Source organism: Dysidea avara, chromosome 11 (genome assembly GCF_963678975.1).
Source record: "Dysidea avara chromosome 11, odDysAvar1.4, whole genome shotgun sequence".
Lineage (NCBI taxonomy): Eukaryota > Metazoa > Porifera > Demospongiae > Dictyoceratida > Dysideidae > Dysidea > Dysidea avara.
In genome coordinates this window covers 4258548-4284679 of record NC_089282.1, presented here as the reverse complement: position 1 = coordinate 4284679, position 26132 = coordinate 4258548, and the positions used below count along the sequence as shown (strand labels likewise).

Here is a 26132-nt window from a genome sequence, read left to right as displayed (position 1 = left end):
TGATAGCTTTGTATGCGGCACACTTAGCTGCACGGCTGCAACCAAACATTGATCTACGTAAATAGTTCAAAGACTTGGTGCCCTTACTGACAACATACTTGCAATGCTTAGACCAGTTTAACTTGGAATCTACCTGCACACCAAGATACTTCACAGGATTACTCCATGAAATAGGTTGATGGTTAATGGAGTATGTAAATGGAATTGGTTTGCGTTTGTAATCATCAAAGCTTCACATTTGGTGGGATTTAATTTTAATTGCCAGCGACTAGCCCAAGAAGAAATGGCAGTGAGGTCATTTTGTAGGGAAGAACATTCCTTGAGAGTGTTAGCTGGAGCATAAAGTAAGACATCATCAGCAAACATTTTAACAGTGGAGTGTTTTACAACAGAAGCCAAATCATTTACGTAAATCAAAAACAAAAGTGGACCCAAGACAGTTCCCTGTGGAACCCCAGAAGTAACAATGGCCCAATCTGAAAAAGTACCATTGATTACCACTCTTTGTTTTCTTTTAGTTAGAAAAAATCTAAGCCATGACAGTACTTTACCATGAATTCCTAGAGAGCTTAACTTAAGCAGAAGGCGTTCATGTGGTACAGAATCAAAAGCCTTCGCAAAGTCAAGCAGTAGACAATGTACAGTGCTTCGTTGTTCTAAACATTGAGACCAATCATCAACAGCCTCAGTCAGAAGAGTTACAGTAGATCTTTTATTTCTGAAGCCAGATTGAGAAGGACTAAGCAGTTGGTGACGCTCCAAAGCAGAAACTAAGTGTCGGTGCAAAATACGCTAAAAAACTTTGATTACAACAAAAGTGAGACTGATTGGTCTGTAGTTACTAGGATTATGCTTGTCATTACGCTTGTGTATCGGAACAATATTTCCTGAAATTCAGTCAAAGGGAAGAGTACCTGTTGATAGTGATTTGTTGAATAAGTGACAAAGAGGAATGGAAATATAATCTGCAGCATTTTTCAGTAGAAATGAAGTAATATTATCAGGGCCACAGGCTTTGCTAACACTCAAGTGGCACAGTTCAGCATTACAGGCATTCCATGGCTTCTACCAGCTGAACCGCATGTGGTTTCCAGGTATTAACCATAGCGCTTCGAGGTTATCTGTGTACATAGAAACCACTTTAATGATGCATGAATACAGACAGTGGTTTTCTTCTATCGCTAAGGCTTCTATTACTCTACTTACAGTATCTTAATAAGGCTATCCATCGAGCCATCCCTACTATTAATATTATTTCGATTAATTCCAATCGTAATTTGTTAAATATTTTCTAATAAGAACCCGGAATAGCAATGATGAGCACCAGACTTGATGGACACTGTGACTGATAGACTGTTAACTGTAACAACAACTATAACACAAGTAAGCCTGGCTTGTTGCATCCAATGATATGAATTCTAAAGTGTCAAGTGTGTGAGTCTGTCAGTTTTCATATTAACCTTATTGTGGTTATCATCCATGTTTGGGCAATGGTGAAATGTAAGGTTTAGCTTATAGCTGAAATGAATGACCCTGAGCAGTCTTAGAAATGCTGGAGTGTACATGCATTACAACCATATTTTAATCTCTTGTTTGCATTAGTGTGCGATGAGCCCATATTGAGTGGAATTTGTTTCAACACAATGATGTGTGAGAAGTTTATTTAATCAGTGCATGCTTTTCTGCCTTTAAGCAATTTGAGGCTATTCTCAGGACATTGACTTTCTAAACGTCTGGGGGCACAGCCCCCAGACCCCTGCATCTGGGATCGCCTACCGCTTCAATTTAGAACCCCCCTTTTGAAATTCTTGTGTACGGGCCTGAAGTTATATTATGTACCATTACTATTATACTGTACAGAAACCTCCATGCAGAGTCAGGGCAGCGGAGCATACCAACAATTATGGTGTTCTACAGACCTTCAGCACTTGTGCTGTAAAGCCTTCATAAACTTAATTATTAGTTTCTCATCCCCGCCCACATGGCCATTTTTCTTACCTAATCACAGATTTTTTACACCACTGGTGGCTGAATGCAGCTATCCAGCACCTTCGTAAGTTGCTAGAGCAGTCTAAGAAAACTGCATTCTGAGTCATTTTAGCTAGGTAATTCAGCTAACTAGTCCGTAGATTATCGAGAGTAGTCAGTACTAAAAATAAATAAATATCCCCCCTCCCGCACTGCTATTTTGAGTACAGGAGGATGAGAAACTAATAATTAAGTTTATGTGGCCTAAATAAAAATAAATAAAATTACAACATGAATTTACAAGGTATAGTCATAGATTATCTCTCGATAATCTATGGTATAGTAAATCCCCTGGACCTGATGGTTGGCTTATTAAAATAATAAAATTACTAGGTGAATTCATCTCTGTTCCATTATCCATCAATCATTTAATCACGGGCGGATCCAGGAGGGGTTCAATGGGTTCCATGGAACTCCCCTTTTGAAAGAGCCTCCCTTACTTGAGATACTCTAATAGAGCAGTCAAGATTGAATTACTTTAATAGAGCAGTCACAGTATTCTTAAGGGGAGCAGTGTAGCAGACTACGTGTGGAGTAATAAATAAGGAAATGTAGTTGGTGAGGGTATCTATGGTGAGGGGTAGCTATTGTCAGCAGGTGATGACCTTTTTTTATGGTCTTCGACTTACTTACAGCTAGGCAATTCCAGAGTGGAACCCCCCTTTTAAAAAGTCTGGATCCGCCCCTGTTAAATAATGGTGGCACTTACCACAAGACTGAAAATCTGCTCATGTAACACCAATTTATAAAAAGGTTGCACGCAAGCTTGTGTCAAACTATCGACCGGTTAGTTTTAACTTCTGTTGTTGTTTTTTTGCAAATTGATGGAATCTATCATCAAAGATCACATATTGGATCACAACTTGGTCTCCTCCCAACAATTTGGATTCATACCTGGTAGATCTTGCACCACCCAATTACTGCATGTATTAGACTACTTCACACACCACCTAGACAATGGCCATCCTATTGATGTAATATATTTGGAGCTTTTGATTCAGTACCTCATCAGTGTCTATTACAAAAGCTTTTCTCCTTTGGAATTCACGGTAAGATTTTAATGTGGATAAAAGATTTTCGATCAAACAAAGAGCAGAAAGTTCTGCTTAATAATCACACATCCCACTCTGTTCCAGTAACCAGTACAGGGGTCTGTGTTGGGTCCTGTGCTTTTACAATGTTTGTCAATGATGTACCGTCAATAGTTTCAAGTCCTGTATTCGATATTTCGTGTAATAAAGAACAGAGATTAATAGCTACTTGGCTCTTCAAAATGATCTAAAACTCACTTTATAAATGGTCCCTAACTTGGCAACTGATACTTGATATATTAAAATGCAAACATTTACATATTGGGCCAGTCCATCATCATTTTAGATTTAATAGTATCTTAACAGTACAAAAATCACTGACACCACAACAACCCATAAAGACCTTGGTATACTGTTTGATGAACACCTTAAATTTCATGACCATACAACTGAAGTTACTGCAAAGGCCAACAGAGTACTTCTGTACTTGGAATGGTTAAAAGAGCTTTTGAACATCTTGATTCTTATATGGTACCAAAACTATTTACCACTCTAGTTAGACCGATACTTAAATATAGCAATTCCATTTGGGGTCCCCACTTTGTTCTGGATCAACAAAAGGTGGAGAAAGTTCAACGTACAGCCACTAAAATGTTATTGCCCTTACAGGATTATCATTGCCATCGTTATCACATAGATATAGGCCTCAGTGAATTATGCTCCAAATTTTCATCATTATTTTATTCCGGATTTCTCCAAAAAAGTTATCATTATGCTTTTATTATTCCCAAAATGAACTCATTATTCTCAAAATTATTCCCAGTTTTTACAAAAGTTATTTGACCTTTGCAATTTATAATGTTTAGAAAGATTGTGTAGTAGTAATCATCCTGTTCTATTAGACAGGAAAGCTATCTTTAGCTGGCAAGATGCTTAGTTACTACTGCAATAGAGTAAAGATTAATCCATTGGCTGTTCTATTAGAGTAGTTGACTGCTCTATTAGAGTAGTTGACTGCTCTATGCTCTATTAGAGTATCTTGATCTCAACTTACATGAAATTGTATATTATGCAAATTATGCTCTTAAATCACTTCAAAATGCCAGAATGATTCCCCATTCTTTAAACCCATCATTATGCTCAAAATTATGCAGGCATAATTCCTACACATAGACGCTTAAGAGGAAATCTCATCCTGTTGTACAAAATCCTCAACAATTACTTTAATTCTGATTTCACTGATTTATACACCTTTTCATCCATTCCAACTAGGGGCCACCAATTCAAATTATTTAAACATCATTCCAGACTACTGTGTAGATCAAACTATTTCTTTAATAGAATAATTAACGACTGGAACCAATTACCTGCAACTGTTGTAAATAGTAACTCTATTAATAGTTTTAAATCTTTGATAGATAATATTTATTTGATTCAAGATTTGTTTTTGTATAAGTATGTTTTGATTGGGTAGACAGGCTATTCCTTTACCTGTATTTAATCATAATCATAATCATAAACAATTACACTATGATTATCTGTTAGCAAGTTAGCATTGCTACCCGGATTCAACAGCACTACTGCATATGTGGTGGAGGGGTAATAAGAGTAGAGGTATGCATCAATTCTGGAGTGTGGCTATAGAAATCGTTGATTGTGACCTCGTGTTTGTCTTATTTTTTGGATTGAATATTTCAACCTGAATATGCTTCTGTCATTTGGTCTCCATGTACACAGAGTCACATCCATCAAGTTGAAATGGTCCAAAGGAGAGCGGCCAGATTTGTTTTCAGTAATTTTTCTATGTGTGTCATCACTTATAAGCCAACTTTGCTAGCCATCTTTCAAACTATGTAGAAATCGGTCCTCCTGAATTATGTTCTCTAAAATTGTTAATGATATTGTTGACACCCCTCACACTTTTCTACACTCCGCTCCATACTCTACTCATGGTCAGGATAAATTTATCCATTTACAATCAAGAATTGAATCTTTCAAGAATTCCTTTTTTCCCAGAACAACAAGGCTATGGAATTGTCTACCTGATAGTGTGATTGAATCAGACAGTTTAGAAAACTTTGAACTTTATCTAAGACTGCAGCACATGTTGCTGTCAGACCTTCAATACTGGTCACTGTAAAGTGTAATACTTTTAAGTTTAAGGAAGAAAATCCATCCCTCCTGGAGGAAGACTGGCCCCGACCAGACATTGGGTGACCTGCAGTTCGAATCCTGGGGTTGGAGGGATTTTTTTCCTTACTTTGGCCCCTTTTCTGTTACACCTTATCAGTCATTAAGTCAAGTCACCAAGTCAAGTCATTAAGTCTAAGTCCTTGAAATTAGGTTAGGTAATCCTAAGGCTGCAGCACATGTTGCTGTCAGACCTTCAGTGCTGGTCACTGTAAAGTGTTAATAGAAATAATTCATCTACTTTCCCACCATTGTCAGTTGAGTATTGTTGCAAATTCATTAGTAGCTAGTGTAAATAAGTTGTGTTTCTGATTCACAAGACTTCTTTTCTGAAGACCATGATACTTTTCCCGAATAAGTTGATATTTCTTCAGATGAGAGCTGATGGAAGAATACAGAATAGATGTGCTCTCAATACTTTTAACAAATGGAGGTAAAGGATACTGCTGCGTGATGGCAATTTGTGATCTCCCTTTTAAAGACACTTAGTTTCTCAACACGTTGAACATAGTGAAAATCTTATTTTTGGCATGTGTATTATTTCTAAGTTTTGAGATCTTACTAAGGTTTGCAATTATACAGAAGACGGCTTTGAAACTTGAAGAATGTAGCTACTGTCACACGGACTTATAATACTTATACTGCAATGTTAATGGTGGTTATATTGCACTGGTTAGTGACTTTCAGTCGGCTACACAACATTTTTCTGATGGTTGTGTGAACCACTTCAAAGTTGACATTACTGAATCAATGACATAGTTGAAACCTCAAGTTTGCCACCTTGGGTACTGCCATTGCATCATTGTGGCACCTCCTCTGCTCAGTATAGGTAACTGATTTCTTTTCTGCTTAGTTGAAGTAGCTAACTACTCCATATGCACTATTAAGTGACTGAACATATTTGCTCACTACAAAGTAGATGAAGTCCACTGAGATACAAACAAGCCCATACTTACAGCTATTGCAGTTTGAAGACAGCCTAGAGTACTAGCTAGATGGCTGTTAGCTGCCTAATTGAATTTCAATTGTGCTATTTTTTGTAATTGTAATGCTATTTTTCTTTAAAACAGTATGGGAGCCCCTAGAGAAATACTTTACCTTTTTCTGTGTTAGGGACCAAACATGCCAAAGCAGCAATTTTCACCCAATAAACTGTGATCAGCAATTAATGCTCTATCTTTTGAGCACATAAAAAGCTCATTTTTAAAATTGAGCTGGAATGCCTATTAAAATGTATCGATACCACTTCAAAATAATATTCATACAATTCAAAACACAAAAGAACCAATACTGATTATACTGGTAGATCACATGATCACTTAAAGCTGTAAATGGGGTAAGTAGAATTCTAAGAAAACGAGAACAGGAAGCAGGAACATGAATGTCCAACAGAGAACTGTCATTGTGTCAATATACAAGTAGGATTTTAATGATTCTAAGCAACATTAATTTTGTCAGAACCTTCCACTAAAATGATCAAAACTCTAATAGAGCAGTCACCTGCATTAAAATACTGTAATAGAATGTTTTATTCCACCAGGGAATGATGAATTTGATGGATGAGCCATGTGAGTTTTGTATGATTTTTAACCACATCAGTTTAAAGTATACTTTTCAAGAAAGTGCTGAATACTGTATCATGTGTTTAAAGAGAATCTAGCCGGCCTAACAATATCAATTTGTATAGGCCAGAATGACATGAATGACTTTGATGAGAATCGTTGCATTGCAAGGCCTATATATAGATAATTGGGCAATACTGCCGCATTTAGCATTGTGCCTAACTTAACTCTTCTTATTTGCAAATATGCACACACACACACACACACACACACACACACACACACACACACACACACACACACACACACACACACACACATACACACACACACACACACACACACACACAAAAAGTAAATGCAAAGCAAAACTGCAGTTATTGCCACCCGGCAAACCGACAATGTGATGCCTGTGCACCACTCAGGCACTCGAGTCTGTGCAGGCAAATCCTCCTGGGGCAGGGCTGTCCAAGTCTCATGGATAATGGCCCTGTGGAGCCTGAAACCCCAACACTGCTAAATGACAAGAAGAGGTAGGCATTTGCTACTCCATGCCATTGACACAGGCCACCAGGTCCCCATTATACAGGTAGGCAGACTGAAGCAAATAGAGTCATTTTCTTGCTCAAGGAAACAACAACAATATCAACTGTGCACCATGAAGCATCAAACCTGGAGCCATGGACCCTGCTCACAATCAGTCTATAGTTTCTATACACTCAAAGGACTACTGACTGTGCCAAGTCTCAGGATAGACCAACAAACTGCCTTATCCTCCACAATGATATTATGCTATCATATTACTGACTATGAATCTTTAAGGAACAATTGTTTTAGGATTATATAGGAACTTAATGTGAGGACAGACAGTATAGGGCAGGTGGAACTGTATAGGTAGCTTGGTTTAACATCCGTACTTGTATAATTAATTGGTATGTGTTACAGTCTGCCCCATATGTGTACCCTCAAGAATCTATTAAGTAGTGCACAGATTTCATGGATGGATCCAAACATTCTGGTGACAGGTTTTCAAATTGAAGGATGACAGTCAATATAAGCATGGCAATTCCTAAAATAAATTTAAAAGCAGTAGTGTTGCTATTCTTATGAAGTGACCAGTCCTAGTGTGATGTGGTGTCTTTCAGCTAGTGTACAGCCTCCCACATCCTCATCAATTGTACCATGCATGATCCATAATATCTTACAATCCTTCTTATACTGTATGTCATGCACTGCTTTTCAGTATGATCGGTACATAATTTCAATATGGCATATGCATGTAGGTTAAGAAACCTCCTATATATATGTATGGTATTACAAACTAATTCTCATCACACAACTATAACTGCTGAGTACAATAGTTGCAATAGTGTGGAGGAATGATTTTATATTAGAATGCTGACTGTTCTATTGGAGTACTGGCATGATTGTGTTGACCAGTTACTAAACGTTTGAAACCAGCTGCCTATGTGGCTTCCATTAGGTCGTGATGTGCTGTGTGACATTTGATACCAGCTTGCATTGTCTCTGGTAGTCTATACAGCTAAAGTCGCATCTCATTATGGAAAAAAGACTTACTAATCTATTAAAAATGTTAGCTTGTATATCAACTTTTGGTCAACCACTAATCCTAAACATTTTAATGAGTGCAGGTCTAGGTGAGGTATACCAATATGACAGGGTGGTGGTGAGGGGGACAATGACAGTTACACTAAAACATACAACAAAGCAGTGTCCAGCCCTTTGTTCATCAAAGGGCTGGAGTTTTATTATTTATAAATAAGTTGTTCAGGTCAGTTATAGCTTTTTTTTTTTCCCGGGCTAGATAGAATGTCCTTGCCACCACCCCCAGCACTGGCTGTCAAGTGATGGACAGCTGGATAACACCAGCAACAGTAAAATAAACTACATGAGGGCATCAGCATTGAGCCTGCCCTCGGAATAGGCCAGATCAACGCAAGCAGGTATGGGACGATGTACAGAAGATCGATGTCCCCTCAGACACATGATGGCAGACCTTAACAGTGAGAAGCAAAGCCTATATCTCAACCAAAACAAACATTTACTATAGTTCATATCCCATTTGTCTGCCAACATGGAAGCTAACTTCTTGTAAACTGTGGTAGCAGTTGGCCCCATGCCACCACTACTGAGCTGAAAACACCAGAGGAGAAAAACATGCCCTCTCAACCTCTCTCACTCTCTCATCATAAGTATGCCTCTTTTCTTGCTCATTGGTAACATAGCACCGGGACAAAGGAGACCACGAATAGGAGCCTGCAAATGGGTTAAACACCCTAATGTCAAAAAACACATATGCATGCTGCCTGTTCAGGCCCCAAAGGTCCCGGGCTACCACATCAAGTCTCGCACCATCCTCCGTATTAGCAGTGGCATACCGAAGACTGAGGCTCGCTATCCAGGGGCTGGAGAGCGGGCTCAATGCCAACATCAGTGCATGCCTCACTAATTATCTATTGTCAACTTTTGCAGCATTACTAATAAACGAACACATTTGGAGGCTTTCTTATTTACCAATGATATTGATATTGTAGTATGGACCGAATCACACCTTGATGAAACTATTCTAAGCTCTGAAATATTTCCTAACAATTTCAGCACATACAGAAAAGATAGAAATTGCTATGGTGGGGGTGTTTTCATTTCTGTTAAGAACACGATTCCTTCTTTAAAAATAGATACCGATTCATCTATTGAAATTATCTGGACATATCTAAATGTTGGTAAAAACAGTGATGTCATTGTTGGATGCTTTTATTGTCCTCCCCATTCAACTGACACAGTTCTTGAGGACTTGCAATCTTCCTTAGTGTCTATAAAGCAGAAATATCCTCATGCCTGTATCATCCTTGGTGGTGATTTTAACTGCCCTGGTATTGATTGGGAACATGGTACTCAAACTGAATCATATATTTCATATCATTTCCGTCAAAAACTTATTACACTAGCACACGATACCCAGATGTCACAGCTAGTCACCTTTCCTACAAGAGCCCATAATACATTAGAATTATTGTTTACTACTCATCCTGACTCTGTACTATCCTGTCATCCAGCACCAGGGTTAAGTGATCATGATGCAGTATTAGCAACCATTCAAATTCCCAATCATATGTCGAAGAAACCTTCCCAAACAATCTACCTTTACAAATTGACAGATTGGGACACAATCAGAGAAAAACTATGCAACCTTTCTCATACCTATTTTGAATTAAATCGCATGTCATCTCAAAGCTTAGAAGAAAACTGGACCTTTTTTATGCAGAATCTTCAGCAAATTATTGAAGACCACACTCCTACCAAAACATCAAGTACTAGAACTCACTTACCATGGATGTCTAACACTTTGAAACGGCTAATCCAAAAGAAGCAAAGACTTTATAATTGAGCCAGGCGCTATCATTGTGACACTGATTGGTCCGAATACAAATTGCTGCAGAAAGAGGTAAACCTTAAACTTAAACACCAGCACAAAACATATGTGACAAATCTTGTATCATCACACAACAGAAAATCTCTTTGGCACTACCTGAAAACCCGTAAGCAAGATAACGATGGCATTGGTACATTAATACATCCCGAAAATGGCAATGCTTTAACAGACCCAATTGAAAAGGCAACTGTTTTAAATGATCATTTCAAATCTGTATTCACAACTGATGACAACAGCAGTACCATTCCTGACAAAGGTCCTTCATTACATCCATCTCTACCAGCATTTGAAATCACTGAACAAGGAGTTACAACATTCTAACCAACTGTGATCCATCAAAATCTCCTGGTCCAGACTCCATACATCCACTTGTACTAAAGACAACAGCAGCTGAAATTTCTCCTATGCTTACTCACATATTTAAACAATCACTAGAAACTGGAACTGTACCATCCCAATGGAAACATGCCTGTCAGTCCAATATTCAAGAAAGGCCAAAAATCTGAACCAAAAACTATCGCCCCATCTCATTAACATCAGTAATATGCAAATCAATGGAACACATTATAGTAAGTCAAATAATGAAACATCTGGAAGATCAAAATATTCTTTCTGACAGACAATTCGGATTTAAGTTTAAGCACTCTTGTGAGTCACAATTATTTATCACCATCAACGACATTGCCAAACAAATAGACACAAATTTACAAGTTTATGCTGCAATACTAGACTTTTCTAAAGCTTTTGATAAAGTATCTCACTCAAGACTCCTCTACAAACTAAGGCATTATGGAATAAGAGGGAATGTATTACACTGGCTTGAATCCTTTCTTCATGGTCGCACACAACAAGTTATAGTAGAAGGTTCTAAATCATCCATTTGTGATGTAACATCTGGTGTTCCCCAAGGGTCTGTTCTTGGACCAGTTCTATTCTTGATTTATATCAATGACATCATTGCCAACACCCAGAGTGAGATCTGTCTTTTTGCAGATGATATCCTTATTTACAAAACCATTAAAACACCACAAGACCATAAAATACTTCAAGATGATTTAAACTCACTAGCAAGATGGGCAACTGACTGGATGATGGAATTCAACATCTCCAAATGTAAAATTTTACAGATAACAACACACCATAACAAGAGTGCTTTCACATACAAAATGTCCGACATTCCACTGGCTACAGTATTAGAACACAATTACCTTGAAATCCGTCTCCACCACAAACTATCATGGGATCCTCACATCAATTACATCTGTAACAAGGCAAATCGACTCCTTGGATTCTTAAAAAGAAATCTCCACAATGCACCATCAGAAATTAAAGAACACGTCTACAAACAATTGCTCTTACCATCATTAGAATACTACTCAGCCATCTGGGACCCCTATCATCACGCTAGTATTAGTAAACTAGAAATGATTCAACACTGTGCCGCTCGTTTCGTTTTGAACAACCCTGGCACAGATCTAACCAAAACCATGATAGCATCACAGACATGTTAACCAGTCTTGCATGGCCTACGCTTCAAAACAGAAGAACAATTGTTAGACTCACCTTCCTATTCAAGATTGTCAGGAACTTACTGGCAATACCTGATCATTGCTTACCGTCACCAACTCCAGTGTCCTACACCCGTGCTCAACATCCTCTCAAGCTAACTCAATTGCAAACAAGAGTTGATGTGTACAAATACTCCTTCCTCCCTCGAACAATTATTCCCTTCAAATTCCTAACATCGACACAATAGATCTTGAAACATTTAAGAACGCTGTAAGTAATATAATATGTGATTGTAATGCTCATTAGCGTGTTGCCCCTAGTGGGCTTTGCTAATTAATAATAATAAGTAGGGTCCGCAATCCGAAAAATCAACTTTTACAAATCGATCCCCTTACCATTGTGGGATGTTCATTGTGGTTGGTATTCCATTGCTAGATACACCATGAAACCGGAGGCACGATTGTTGTCTTCACAGAAATATCGATTTTAATATTTCGTGAGAAGCAAAAATTATTTTTTAAATTTCGTGCTCCACACAAAGAACAGGATAGCACTTGCTGCTTAGCTAGATATTATCTAGAGTTAATGTAGTTAAAAAGTACGCACAGTAATAAGCAAATAATTCACTGGGTTCTAGGCACAGGGTTGCTTTCTCTCAAAAAGCAGAAAACGAAACACAAATTTTTGAATTCAAACTGCCCTACCAGCCAAGGCAAGAAAAGCCAACTCTTCCTCATAGTGATGTGATAAGGTTGGATGCATAGTCTGTCTATGCTGTTAGTCTGGAAAGGATCTGAGACTTCTCACCATTTGGGTGAAGAACGTCAAAATTTTCGTGCGTCATTTCAAGGGATTCTCTCAATGGTACCAAAGTGCTTTCCAGTACTTCTGATGCCACACTGGTCACTTAATTTTGTTTAGAATGATGATAAATGATGGATCAAAACGTTTGGTAGTAGTAGTAGTAGTAGTTGGTGTTCTGTGATTTCATATGATGCAGTATACCAGCAGCTCACCAGGAGCTCCACCCAGCTCGAATCAAAAATGAAAGATTTTGTGCTTTTTTTCGGTTTGGTTTTGGATGTTTTGTAGCATAATGGTTATGTAGGACGATCTAGTAAAGATTTGAAGTGTGAGAGGTGAAGTCAAATTTGGACGATTTTGCTGCCTCCCTTGATGCATAGCTTAGAGCGAAGCGTGGAAGCCGTGGATGAAATAATAATTGACAACTGCTGCTACCAAACGTTCAGGGACCTCTTTTGCCATAGTTTTAGTTTATAATTGATGGTTGTTGTAGCTGCAGAAGCGCTGGAAATGGCTAGAAAGCGAGACATAATTCTTTGATGCTGCAGAACATTTTGACGCTCGTCACCCAGATGGTGAGAAGTCTCAGATCTTTTCCAAACTAACAGCATAGACAGACTATGCACCCAACCGTATCAAAACACTATGAGAAAGAGTTGGCTTCTCTCGCCCTGGGTGGTAGGGCAGTTTGAATTCGAAACTTCGTATCTCTTTGTCTGTTTTTTCAAAGAAAGCAACCCTGTGCCGGGCACCCAGCAAATCATTTACTTATTTCTGTGCGTACTTTTCAACTACATCATCTCTGGATACGATTGGTGGGGACTATTCTACGGAACGGAACGGAATGATGGACTAAACCACGGAACGGAACGCTTTCTCAAATTGAAGCTTGCAACTTACCATTGCTGAAACTTCCCTTATAAGTTAGCAGTGGCATCTCCAGTGGGTGATTAAACATAAGATAAAAAGAATTAACGGATCGATTGTGGGTTTTTGTTGGTTGTCATTAGTAACGATGTATTATTGTGGGATGAGCTGTATCAGTGATGTTCATCCATACGGAAGGGAACTTTATGTGAGCTGTTTTTCTTATTTAGACTTTAGAAAACAGTCTGGGCCGGTCTTTCAAGTCATAAGTCAGTGTATAAATAAAGCAAGCAGGAAGATACTGGTAACAGGAAAGAGCCAGCTGAATTAAAACTTGAAGAATTTTGTGCAGTGTGTGAGGAGCAAATATTTTGGCAGTCCGCAAGGAGGGTATATTCTGCAAACATCACTGAAGTGTATGCATGGAGTTATTTATATATTAACAGCTGGTGCAGTGGACTAATGCCGTATTCAATAGTGAGCTGATTTTATCTGTTGCACAATTCAAGGATGTGTCTGACTACTAGCCTTGAATCAGGCTAAATGCCAAAACTCCAAGATCACCCAAATCTCTATTATAAGCTGCATGTGAAACCATGCCCGTAGCCACCAGGCAAACGTGATTTGGACCAAGATGTGTGTGTAATTTCAATGTATCTAGTCAGACCTGAAATGGAACACTCACATTAATTACATACCACCTAAGAATCCTAGGATTTCTTAAGTGTAACATTTCACATGCTTCACTTCAAACAAAACAGGTTAAATTTGTTCGTCTATTTTCAAGTGATTCCCAGTCCAGCTGGTCCATGAAATTACAATGGGATCACATGTATTTGTTACAGTGCAGGCTGTCCTGTGTTGGATCTACTCTAGAGTTGAAATTTCAAGGTAGACTCACTGCCAATGTACTGACACTAGTACTGTTGTAGCATGTTTAAGTGGAGGATAGTAATGCTAGATTATTTATGTATACAAATTTTTCATAATGAAATTGATATCTCATTTGATTTGTACTTCCACTTTGCAACATTCAAGAACAAGAAGCTACCACACTTAATTTCCAACCACTGTCATTAATTAACCAAGATCTCACTAGTCTGTAATTCACCTTACTGTAGTGATTTTATTGATTCATCTGTATGTTTTCTTCATTTTCCTTTGAAGTTGTACCAAGAGTTCATAATAAGGTGGAGAGTGTCTAACTTAAATGCATTCACCAAACACCCTGCTTAAAGTAAACACAAATCAATCTTAAATGCATTCACCAAACACCCTCCTTATTTCAGAACAAAGGCTTTACCTTCTTCAGCAACACTAATCAACAGTTTTCTATCCCCCAGTAAAGGTGTTGATTTGATGAAAGGTGAACTTTACGCAGGGTGTTTGTACAGGCCATACTGAGAGTTAGACACTCTCCCCCATACAAATCAGTATTACGAACTCTTGGTTGTACAGTATAGGTAAACAAAGATAAGTTTCTCTCCCATCTTATTCTAGGATTTCTATTGACAAGGAAAATTCAATTATTTGTATACAGGCTCAAAATTGAGAAAATATAAAGAAAGTGAATTAATATTATACAGTCAGTTTGCTTTTGGATATTTAATGTCTCCAACTGCAACAAAAATTCGATGAATCCATGCATCTCATCACTGGTCGTCTGAACATTCTGAAAGTGATACCTCACTCAATCAACCATATATTCTGTTTATTAGACTGAATAAAGTCATGATTACCTAAACAATCACTTATAATTATCCTATTCCATTTTCCTGGAGGTTCCACTGATAAAATGCAATTTCAGCAATGATAGCAGTTAGCCAAGCTGCAAGTTGATTCAGAAAGCATTCCATTCTGTAAAATAGACCCCATCCAGAATTCAACTCAGTACTCAGGCTGAGATATCTGACAATAGTCCACTACTCTGTTAATGAATCATTGATGTTCACACAATATAGCCTCCTTGAGGTATCTAATGTTTGCTCCTCACACACTGCACAAAATTCCTTTAGATTCTGCTTAGACTGAGTTGATTCAGCTTGTCACCATACTTGTTTCCTTTGTAGTGTAGCTATACACATACTGATTTATGCCGATTAGAAAGGCTGGGCCTCAGACTGTACATTCTAAAGTCAAGTAAGTAAAAATAACTCACATACTAGTAAAACAAGTCATGCATTAAGTTCCCTACTTGATATATCCAAAGATGAACACACTGAGTCAGCTGTTCCCACAATTAGTACTTCGTTACTAATGACAACCAACATGAACCCACAATCGATCCTTAAATTCGTTTTATAAAGTTGAAAGCATTTTTATGGAATCATTTTTTAGCTAACTTTGATAATACCCCCTGTACTTTTCATTACCTGTGTCCTTGTACCCGCTGCTCCAAGACTCCTGCACCAACCAACTATAATTATTTGTAACTATTATATAAATGTATGCATGTATAGTTTTTGTAGTTAAGTAGTTAGTGCTCTAGGCTACCAGTGCAGGACACTGGTAGTCCTTCAGAATTGTATGTCTCTGTAATCACTATAGCCTCTACTGTATGTCATTCCAATTCTGTAAAGCAATTATTAAATTAAATTAAATTATCTTTCTTGGGGTACGTTTGATTACCTGCTGGAAGTGCCACTGATAACTTGTACAGCAATGGTAAGCTGCAAGCTTCAATCTGAGAAAGCATTCCGTTCCGCAGTTTAGTCCATCATTCCGTTCCGTTCCGTTCCGTTCCGTTCCATAGAATAGACCCCACCGATACGATTTGGCTAAGTAGCAAGTTTCATCCGGTCCTTTGTGTGGAGCACGAAATTTTAAAAATAAATTTTGCATCTTGCGAGATACTGAAAACAATATTTCTGTGACGACAACAATCGTGCCTCCGGTTTCATGGTGGATCAAGCAATGGGATACTACAATGAACATCCCACAATGGTAGGGGGATTGGTTTGTAGAAGTTTATTTTTCGGATTGCGGACCCTATAATAAGTAGTAGTAGTTCCGCCGTTAGATTACGTAGTTCATTGTGGCAAATCGATGGAAAACCGCCACAAGGACAGCTAAAGGCATGTTGTATAGTGAAGGATTTGCCACACACACACACAAGTCTGAGGCAGGTTAGGAACCTGCCAACCAAAACATGCCCTCAGCTCGAGTTAGTTATAGCTCGAGCTATAACTAGCAGCGGAACTACAATTTTCGAGCTGAGGGCAAGCCTACTGCAGCCGAGCTGAGGGCGAATTATACCATGCCCTCAGCTCGGTCGAGTTATTGTTGTAGTCTGTATGCAAATAGGTGGGCGCCGCCAGACTACAATGATCAGTGAGGAATTGGTATCATCTCGTCAGCTACAGAGGTTTTCAGGCTGGTTGTCCGTACATGTGCAACGAATTTCTGACATTGTTATTATTCGTAATACTGTGCTGACCTCTATTAGAGTATAGTGCACAGGTCACAACATACATACAAATTAAATAATTGCTAGTTTTTGTTTGAACTGATCAATATCATTGGAGTCAATCACATTTTAGGGTAGATCATTCCAGATTTTGATTGCCGAAGGGAAAAAGGAGTACATATAAGAATCAATCCGTGTCATTGGTAATTTGGTAACAAATTTACAATTATTCGTTGCCATATGTGGACAACCAACTTGAAAACCTCTGTAAGACAGACAAGCATTACCGAGCAATACTCGGAGCATTGTTTACGTCAGCTGGTTGTTCACTGTAATACACAGTTACAAACATTACATAAATAAAAAATAAAATAAATAAATAATAATAATAATAAAAAATAAATTTAAAAAAAAAAAAAAAGACAGCCTAGCGCAGGCCCGAATGAGCCAATACTTTTAATGTGAATCATTGCAAGGCCTGTACTACTGCATATGTAGCATTGTCCTTAACGTTTCATTTGCAAATACAAGGGTGATTGTCGCATGGTACATAGTCTGGCCATGGTATATAGCAGTGTTGACCTGGATTGTTATTGGCGAGGTTATTGCAGTGGCTGTCAAGTGTCTATGAGGTTTGGGAGGATTCAATTAGTATATATTAATGGTATGATGGTAGCCTGCGCGCTCTACTGTTCCGATTGTGAGAAAGAGCACGAAAACGTCATGCTGCCAGGATTAACCAAGTTGACTGGACTCCAGAGGCCGGGAAGGCGATGACAGTGTGCCAGGGTCCATGATGTTATCAAATCCCTTGATGGAGTCACCACTGATGCCGAGACACCAATTCCATACTTAACTTGAAATGTGAGGATTTAGTACATGTGTGGATCCAGCTGTGATGAATTGTGATGATGATTAATTTTATAGCTATTTAATAGCTACTATTATTTATTTATTTATTTATTTGTATTAAATGTACAGGACTCAGAATTGAGTATATGGTACATGTAAACATGCAAGTGATTACTAAGCTGACTTAGCTATGTATACTCAGGCCCGTAGCCAGGGAGGGTTCGCCCTCTTGGAAAAAAAGGTCCACAATTTTAGCAAAAAGGTCCATAATTTAACCAAAAAGGTCCACAATTTTAGTATACAAGTCCAAATCTACAGGAGCAAAAGTCCATTAGCTAAAGTTTACTAGACACATGCATGTGCAGATGGTATAATTACAGTAACAGTAGAGATATTTTTCCAGATATCATCCATACAGCTGGTCTTCAGCTTACCTAAAAAAATTGTTATTTTTATTGACTGAAAGCCACTAAATTCAACCTTTTAGCATCTATTTTCAAAAAATTTCCTGGGGGGCATGCCCCTAGACTTCCCTAGTTTCAGCATGCCGCACACCATAATATAATCTGAATCATGTCATATAAAAAGGTCCACTTTTCTTCTAAAAGAACCTACCCAGATAAAAGTCTGGCTACAGCCCTGTAGTATGATGTGATATAGTTAATCATATGATAAAGCAAACATACGAAGTTGATGCACACATGCTGTGACCATGACATGCAGTTATTGAATTGCAGCTACGTATATAGATGCACACCATATACACAGTTGCAGGTTATGCAGAACTGTATAGCTACGTATCTGCTGGCTAGTCATAGATCCTTTGCATACCCTATGTGATGATTGTGATTGTGATCCATATATAGCTATAATCATGATACAGGCTGGATTTTTCTGTTTGTCAGGAACCAAATGAGAAATTCCAAAAATAGTCAAGGCTAGCTAGTAATTTGATTTTTTAATCAGACTCCTGTATTTGGCATGCTGACTCGAATACACACAAAGCATGTAAAGCAGCCCAGCGAACCAGCACCAAGTAACACTCAGGCACTCAGGCAAATTCTCCTGGGACATGACTAGTCCAAGTCTTACTGATAGATACTAGGCCATGCATGGAACCTGAAGTTTCACACAATAACCCCAACACTGCTACGAAATTTGCTCCTCCATGAAGTTGACAGGTCCCCATTGGATAGATTGGAGGAATGTGAGTTGCTCAACCAAAACAACAGCAACTGGATATCATGGAGCATCGAATCTGGAACCTTACAATTACCAGGCTGCATGATGCATGCTCTATATATAACCACTTAGCAATGCTACCTCACAAACACACCGACACACATTTTTTTCCATTTTTAAAAGTTCAAGCATCAGGCATGTGTGTTACTTTGCTTTGTTGTTATGAAAATACAATGCGAGCCCTTCAGATTTTATTTTATTTTTTTATTAAGGCTTTATAGCACAAGTGCAGATTGCTGTACACCATGTATACTGTAGAAGAACAGTTGTCTTTTCTGTGAATTGTATCTTTAATATCCTCATTGAATAATAATACTGCCAAGTCTGCCGTAATAGTCAGAGAATTTTAATATAATCTAGGAATAAATTCCTTAAGAAGAATTTTTTTACCAATGTGTTTGTAAAGGTGTCTACTAACCCTCCTCAAAAGATTTAAACACAACTCCCCTAGGGGAACCCGTGGCAGCTGCTGGAAGTTGGACTACTCATGAGCCTTATTTGGAAATATTTGAAATTGTCTGATTGCTGTAAGCATAGTGTGAAATGTCAAACTACACAACTCAAACTATATTGCACCCTTCCAGTAGATTTATGGGGGAGGCTAAGGCCCCCCCTCCCTTTCCCTTTGCAGAACAGTGTCAGTGAGTACTATTCCTAAAGCAATAGCCATTATAATTAAATATTTAAAGCATCTTTATAATATGAAGGACATAATGCATTCCTGACAATATTTATATTACTGTACCTCAGTAAACTGCTCCCAATAATGTCTGGCATCTGGTGTGACATCTGTATTGAGCAGAGACTAATGAAGGCAGCCAAATCAGAAGGTGGGTTGAGCAGAGGTAGGATGAGGAATAGTGATTCTGTACACAAGTGCTGGGTGCAAACACTAAACCACTTCGCAGATGTCAACCAGCGCATGGAGGAAGGTGTCAAAAAGCATTGTCCACTCCACAAAGATCTTGCCAAAACACGAATGAAAAGAGATGCTGAAGCTATCGCACTTGCTCTCACATGGCTTGAAGAGAATAATCCCTTTAACCATGATCGAGACAAGCAGTTTCTTGTGTCATTCTCAACAGGATTTACTAGCACTGCAAATGATGGAGTCAATGCAGAGAGAGCAGCTGAAGTAGGGAGGGAGATGCAGAAGAAGATGGATGCACAACCAGTAACCTCAACCATGGAAGTGAAGTTCAAGGTACAGGCCTTATCATCACTCAGAAAGATTCCTAAGCTCAATGAGAGGAAGATTTACCTTAACTCGCTTAGGTTGTTAAACCGACTGATAATTATCGCTCAACGAGATATGACAATTGAGGCAAGCTTAGAGTATGAACTGACTCCCCTACCTTTGTCCTTGTTCAGTAACAAAGATCATAAAATGAACAAGGCAAACAAAACAATTTTTTCCAACACTAGCCTGAAAGTGTTGACTGACCCACTCGACCTCACTAACCAACCTTGCTCCAGTCTGGTAGTGGATGGTGGATGGCTTCTTTACATGGTGAAGTGGGAACAAGGCCATACTTGGCAGGAGATTGCTGACAGTTACCTGAGCTACGTACAGTATCTTGGCAGGTACTCTCAGAAGATCACCATGGTGTTTGATGGCTACAGCAGCTCACCTAAAGATCATGATCACATTAGGTGTACAAAGAACTCCTGATGTGATGTACAAACTCGACCGAATATGATGCATTTGACACCAAGGGCAAAGTTCCTAGACAACACTCATAACAAGAGTGAAATCATCCATCTCCTCTCTTCAGCATTCCAGAAACATCAGATCACTGTAGAGCTGTATGATAATGATGCTGACGCTTCAATTGTGAAGGCTGCATTGGCTGCTGCTAAAGATGACTCCGTTGAGGTCAGTGGACCCCATGGATGGTTACTATGTTGTTATTCTATTTATTATTATTTTCAGGTGTGGGCAGAAGATGCTGATGTGCTAATGATGCTAATACACCATAGTTCATACACCAATCATCCACTCTTCTTTACCACGTCAAAGGCCGTTCTTATGATGTCAGGAGAATCCAAGAATCTCTGTCTGAAAGACAGAGGCGCTACCTGCTACTTTGTCATGCCTTTACTGGTTGTTATACTGTTTCTGCCATTGCCAGCCATGGGAAAACCACTCTATTTGACAGGTTTTGTGCTGGGGACAATGATGAACACATGGACACCTTCCTTGATGTACAGGCTAGTAAGGATGTGGTGATCAGGAGTGGCATTTCAATTTTCCAGCACATTTACCATGCACCAGGTACTGCCTTAGCTGCAATTCGATACAGCATGTTCTCACGAAAGGCAGTAGCTGGGCTAATCAAACCAGAAACTCTACCTCCAACAGAGGGTGCAGCTGCACAGCATTCTCTCCATGCCTATCTACAAACCCAGGACTGGATGCTATTGCAGAGCATGTCTTTGGACCCCAGTGGCTATGGATGGACATTAGGGAGTAATGGCTATGAGCCAGTTCCGACATTAGACCCTATGGCACCTGAGGAACTTTTAAAGTTCATAAGCTTTAATTGTAAAGGAGATTGTAGCAACCGATGGTGCAGCTGTAAGAAGAACGATGTCAAGTGTATCTCAGCATGTGGAAATTGCAAAGGAATTACATGCAAGAATTGCATTGATGATGGAGAGTCCGGAGAAGACCCAGACATTGACTTATGAGGCAACAGACAATATTAAACTAGTCCTTAAGAAATACACGAGTTATAAAAATAATTTATACCAACTAATAATAATAATAATGAGTGAAAGTGGTCTTTTCATCAATTTCAGGAATGGTTTAAAGCTTGCAATGTATACATATTAAACCACATGATTTGCTGTACTAACAGCAATCAACCATTTTCAAATAAGGTCATGGATAGTCCAACTTCTGGAAGCTGTCACGGGTTCTCCTAGGGGAGTTGTGTTTAAATCTTTTGAGGAGGGTTAGTAGACACCTTTACAAACACATTGGTAAAAAAATTTCTTGGTAAGGGATTTATTCCTAGATATGCCAAATATCTGCTAATATTCCCTGACTATAAAAAGAGATTTGTTCTTTGTCTGCTTATAGCTATTTTCATTTAAATGAGTTAGACAGGTTGCACTGTACATATTTCATGTTCTCATTGTTTTTACAGAGCATTGTTCATAAGTCATCATTACCATTCTGTTTCATCAAAGGACCAATGGTCAGTCATCTATCCTTTCCCAGTTGGATATAATGTGTGTTTGTTGCTCTAAAGCTTCACCGGGTACAGGTTACCATGGAGATGATCACCCATAGTGCACAGTTGTCTAATTCACCAGGTGAGGTACATAAGAATATGTGTAGCATTTGTGCGTAGAGTTAACCCTTTACTGCAATTTTGAGGTGTAGACCTGTGATGAGCTACATAATTATTTTATTGTTTTGTTGCAGGGGTGGACGGGCAGTCAGTTTATATCTCTAACATTGTGGATGTTAGGAAGGAGAGTAACAAGGTGTGGGTCGTGTACATGTGTTTACACAGTAAAACTGTATGATCTAATGGCTGGATCATTGGCCATTTGGGGGTGATGCTAGGTAGTTGTGATTGTGTAACAGTGGCCATCACAGAATGGTTTGCTGTACTTTTGTGTATTCATGTGCATGAATTAGTTTATGTTCTTCATTTAGTACATAATATTTGTATAGCTTACACATACCATCAATTACAGCATACAGTATATTGTTACAGGAGCTGATCATGAAGATTTCAATGACAGTTAATAATAATAACTATGTCTACTACACTGACTTTAATGGCTTCCAGGTTTGCGCATAGAAATGATTTGTATATACGCTGACACCTCTCCTACATATATTTATAGGATATGCACATTTCGCTGAGCCCTCAATAACATTTAGGATGGAGTTCTAGCAAACAATATTTATGCATTGAGGGGTAGCTCTGTTAGTGTAAACTTTTAACCATCAAATGTTCTTGTAATATAATGCATTCAACAGTGTTGGATGACAGTGAGACCTTTGATTTTAAAGCGCAGTAAAACTGAAACGGATACTGCAAACCTTTGACAGAAATTGCAGGACTTTGAGCACAACAAAACCCTTTAAAAAGGACACCCTGTTAATAAGGACACTTGTCCATGGTCCCATTTGCATTAGTGTACCTGTTATCTCTAATTGATCACAGTGTGAAGGTGTCAAGTTACATGTGGCTTTCTTACATGACTTGTAGACATTATATAAGGCAGATGGTCCTTATGAAATTCTGCGGGCAGGAGAGAATTCAGCAACAGTGAAATGACTGCTCAATTAGAGTATGACTATGCTGACTGTTCTATTAGGGTATATTGATCAATATTCTATTTCCCATGTTAGCTTTCTTACAGGTTTTATACTCGGAAAACGTTGTCGATTATATTCAGCGTATTTTCTGCAGCCCAATATGTAGTTTTGAAATCATTTAACTTTTTTTGAGTAGATTTTTGCCATGCATTTCTATTTTGTACTTCTGAGGAAAAGATGTGAGTAGTGGAGTAATTTCGGTACCAATAATAGTTGCCTAATTTTGCTATACACAATTTGGTTTGAATTAATTAGTGGTCCTTGGGATATTATTGGGATGTTTCAGTATATTCCTAAAATAATCACTGTCAAACATTTACACCATAAACACATTGTGGGTGCGTATGTGTCTGTCTGTCTGTCCGTCTGTATGTAAATACTTTTCTACTACTTTTTTTTCATTCCTTGTTACAGACTGTACGGAGGAAAGTTGACCACACAAGGCAACTTCTACCCTATACCATCCTACATGTTCCTCCAGGACACAACCTCTAGAGTGACACTGTTGTCAGGACAACCACTGGGTGTATCCAGCCGAGAAACAGGTGTGTTACTGTCACCCTACACCCCCTAGTCATAACAAACATGATGTGATAGGTGTTTTTGAGGTGGTACTTGATCATAGACTGTCAATGGATGACAATCGAGGACTTGGTCATGGAGTCATGGATAACAAGGTCACTTTGTCCAGCTTTAGGTTACTAGTGGAGCACAGGAGTTCTGCAGACTCTAATGTAAGCACTGTGTCTTACTTTATAGGTACTGAATCAGGTGCACCTTCTTATAGTTTAGCAAATACTACTCACTGCTATACACTCGCATTATATAATTTAGTTTTTACCAACTTGAGCAGACATGTTTGAACTACAATTCACAACTAAAGTTCACCCGGTCCTTAGAGTGAAAGTCTATCACGGTTAAGCTTGCTAAAGAACCCCTGAATGACCACATATTACACTAATAGAGCAGTCAGAACATTTACAGTGACTTATTGTATTGTTGTCCACTAGCCAACAAGACAAGTGGCCTACCCATCACTGATGGCACACTACACCTCATCCATACTAACACTACCCATACACCCCTTCATCATGAAGACATCAAGTAGTCATCAACTAGCAGCTTCATATACTGGTAAGTTCTTATAGCAATTATATAGTATGGCATGTTTTTGGATTAGAGATATGATGTAATATAGATACTCATGGAAATTTTTTTGTCAAGTACTTTTAACAGTACTACAGAAATTAAAATTTTAAATTGTGTTCATATAATAAAAGTACATAGTCAAATGCTGTTTCTGTACAGTGCAGTTCAATTGCAAACTGACAGTATAGCAAGGGAAATTTGGTCACATATGGTAGTTAAACTCCAGGAGTAAAAGTTAAACATATCAAGATTTACACATTCAGTTAGATCAAAGGCAACATGAAGCCATAGTATATTCTAAAACTCAAAAGCACAGCAAGCACCTAACCAACTTGAAGGCGGGAATGTGCAAATATTAATTAGTTTTTAAAAAATTTCCGAAATTTATTGAGTATTCCTACAACTTTTGTATGTGCCCAAAAGTGTAATTAGACATGGTGGAGAAAGTAGACATAAAATTAATGAAATCATGCACTAATTAGCTATCTGAGCAGTTATGGATATTTGACATTACAGATAGTCATAATTATGTAGGTTGACGTTTATTTTAAAAATTGCCTCTGAGAAATTTCCATTGTATTATTTGTTGAGATCTTTTCAATTCTTGTCTTACAGGTTTGAAGGGTCAGTTACCATGTGATATTCACATGCTGAACCTACGTAGTGTAGTAACATCAAGTTCCAAGGAGGCTGCTATGTTACTACACAGAAAAGGATTTGATTGTGGGTTTAGTGCTGCATTGCTAACATGTCATCTCAGCAGCGGACAAGTAAGATATACAGTACAAAATAGTAGCCTAAATATTTAGTATCAGTTTTGTAATAAAGTGCTTCTACAAAATGTTGTAACTTTATGGGAATGGTATAGTAGCTCCAATACTATGTAAGGGTTAAAAACTTCCACATCTCATTGTTCTGTTTTCGACCAATATGTGGTATTCCCTGTACGACAACTCTGTACATTCTCTAGGTATCAGCAAGAACAATGTTTACTAAAGAGCCGTCATCATCTCAGAGAATGTCACTTACTATGATGTACCCATCTGATACTGCCCCAGATCACATTGACCCCATGGAAATCGCCACACACAAGCTGTCCTGGAGCTAATGACTGGATATCTACAATTTTGTTATGTAGTTGTATATTATAGTAATATTCATAATTTACACCCTATGGGTGCCTCTGTTTTACGTGTTTTTCAAGCAAATGAAGTCGGCTATAAGCTAGTGCAGCTTGCCTCCATTCAGAATGTGCTGAGTGCATGTGTGTTGTGTTTGATGAGTTATTGTGTGGGCAGCTGAAGTGATGTTAACAAGTAATAGTACTGTAATAAAGTTATCAAAATACAAGCATGTAGTCTAACTAAAGCAATTGAGGATATTGAGTTTGATGGTATTTTAATCTGCTTAGTTTATTGAACACTTTTAATAGGTAAATCTGTATACAAAGACTGACTTGATAATCAGAAACTAAGAGTAAGGCAACTCTATGTGTCCCAGAATATGATATCAATACTCGACTTGGTAATATACTGTAATTGAGTAGTAATCTGTAAGACATCAAACACATTAATGGAACAGTCATACAGCATTTGATAGAACAATAGTGTATACCATTTACAAACCAACGAATACTCATGGAACTCTGCCACATACAAAATTCATAATGTACACCGAGTTATGGCCTGTGAATTAA

At 38.3% G+C, this 26132-nt stretch overlaps 2 protein-coding genes across 5 annotated transcripts; both read left to right on the top strand.

Moving 5' to 3' along the window:
- Positions 1-1293: 1293 nt before the first annotated feature.
- Positions 1294-25627, top strand: LOC136238513 (alpha-mannosidase 2-like). 3 transcript variants are annotated; one of them, XM_066029049.1, is made up of 9 exons: positions 1294-1383; positions 22098-22148; positions 22203-22266; positions 22379-22440; positions 23702-23832; positions 23885-24021; positions 24298-24421; positions 25052-25206; positions 25407-25627. In XM_066029049.1, exons 4-9 carry the CDS (start codon positions 22418-22420, stop codon positions 25542-25544), a joined length of 708 nt encoding a protein of 235 aa, XP_065885121.1. In that variant the 5' UTR covers positions 1294-1383; positions 22098-22148; positions 22203-22266; positions 22379-22417; the 3' UTR covers positions 25545-25627. The 3 variants fall into 3 exon arrangements, with proteins under 3 accessions (XP_065885121.1, XP_065885120.1, XP_065885122.1); XM_066029048.1 differs by lacking the exons at positions 1294-1383; positions 22098-22148; positions 22203-22266; positions 22379-22440 and adding an exon at positions 22471-22751; XM_066029050.1 differs by lacking the exons at positions 1294-1383; positions 22098-22148; positions 22203-22266; positions 22379-22440 and adding an exon at positions 23228-23259.
- On the top strand, positions 19818-21629 carry LOC136239209 (uncharacterized). Of its 2 annotated transcripts, none has more exons than XM_066029938.1 (2): positions 19818-20821; positions 20879-21629. In XM_066029938.1, exons 1-2 carry the CDS (start codon positions 20642-20644, stop codon positions 21173-21175), a joined length of 477 nt encoding a protein of 158 aa, XP_065886010.1. In that variant the 5' UTR covers positions 19818-20641; the 3' UTR covers positions 21176-21629. The 2 variants fall into 2 exon arrangements, with proteins under 2 accessions (XP_065886010.1, XP_065886009.1); XM_066029937.1 differs by having other exon boundaries at positions 20879-20987.
- Positions 25628-26132: the final 505 nt, after the last annotated feature.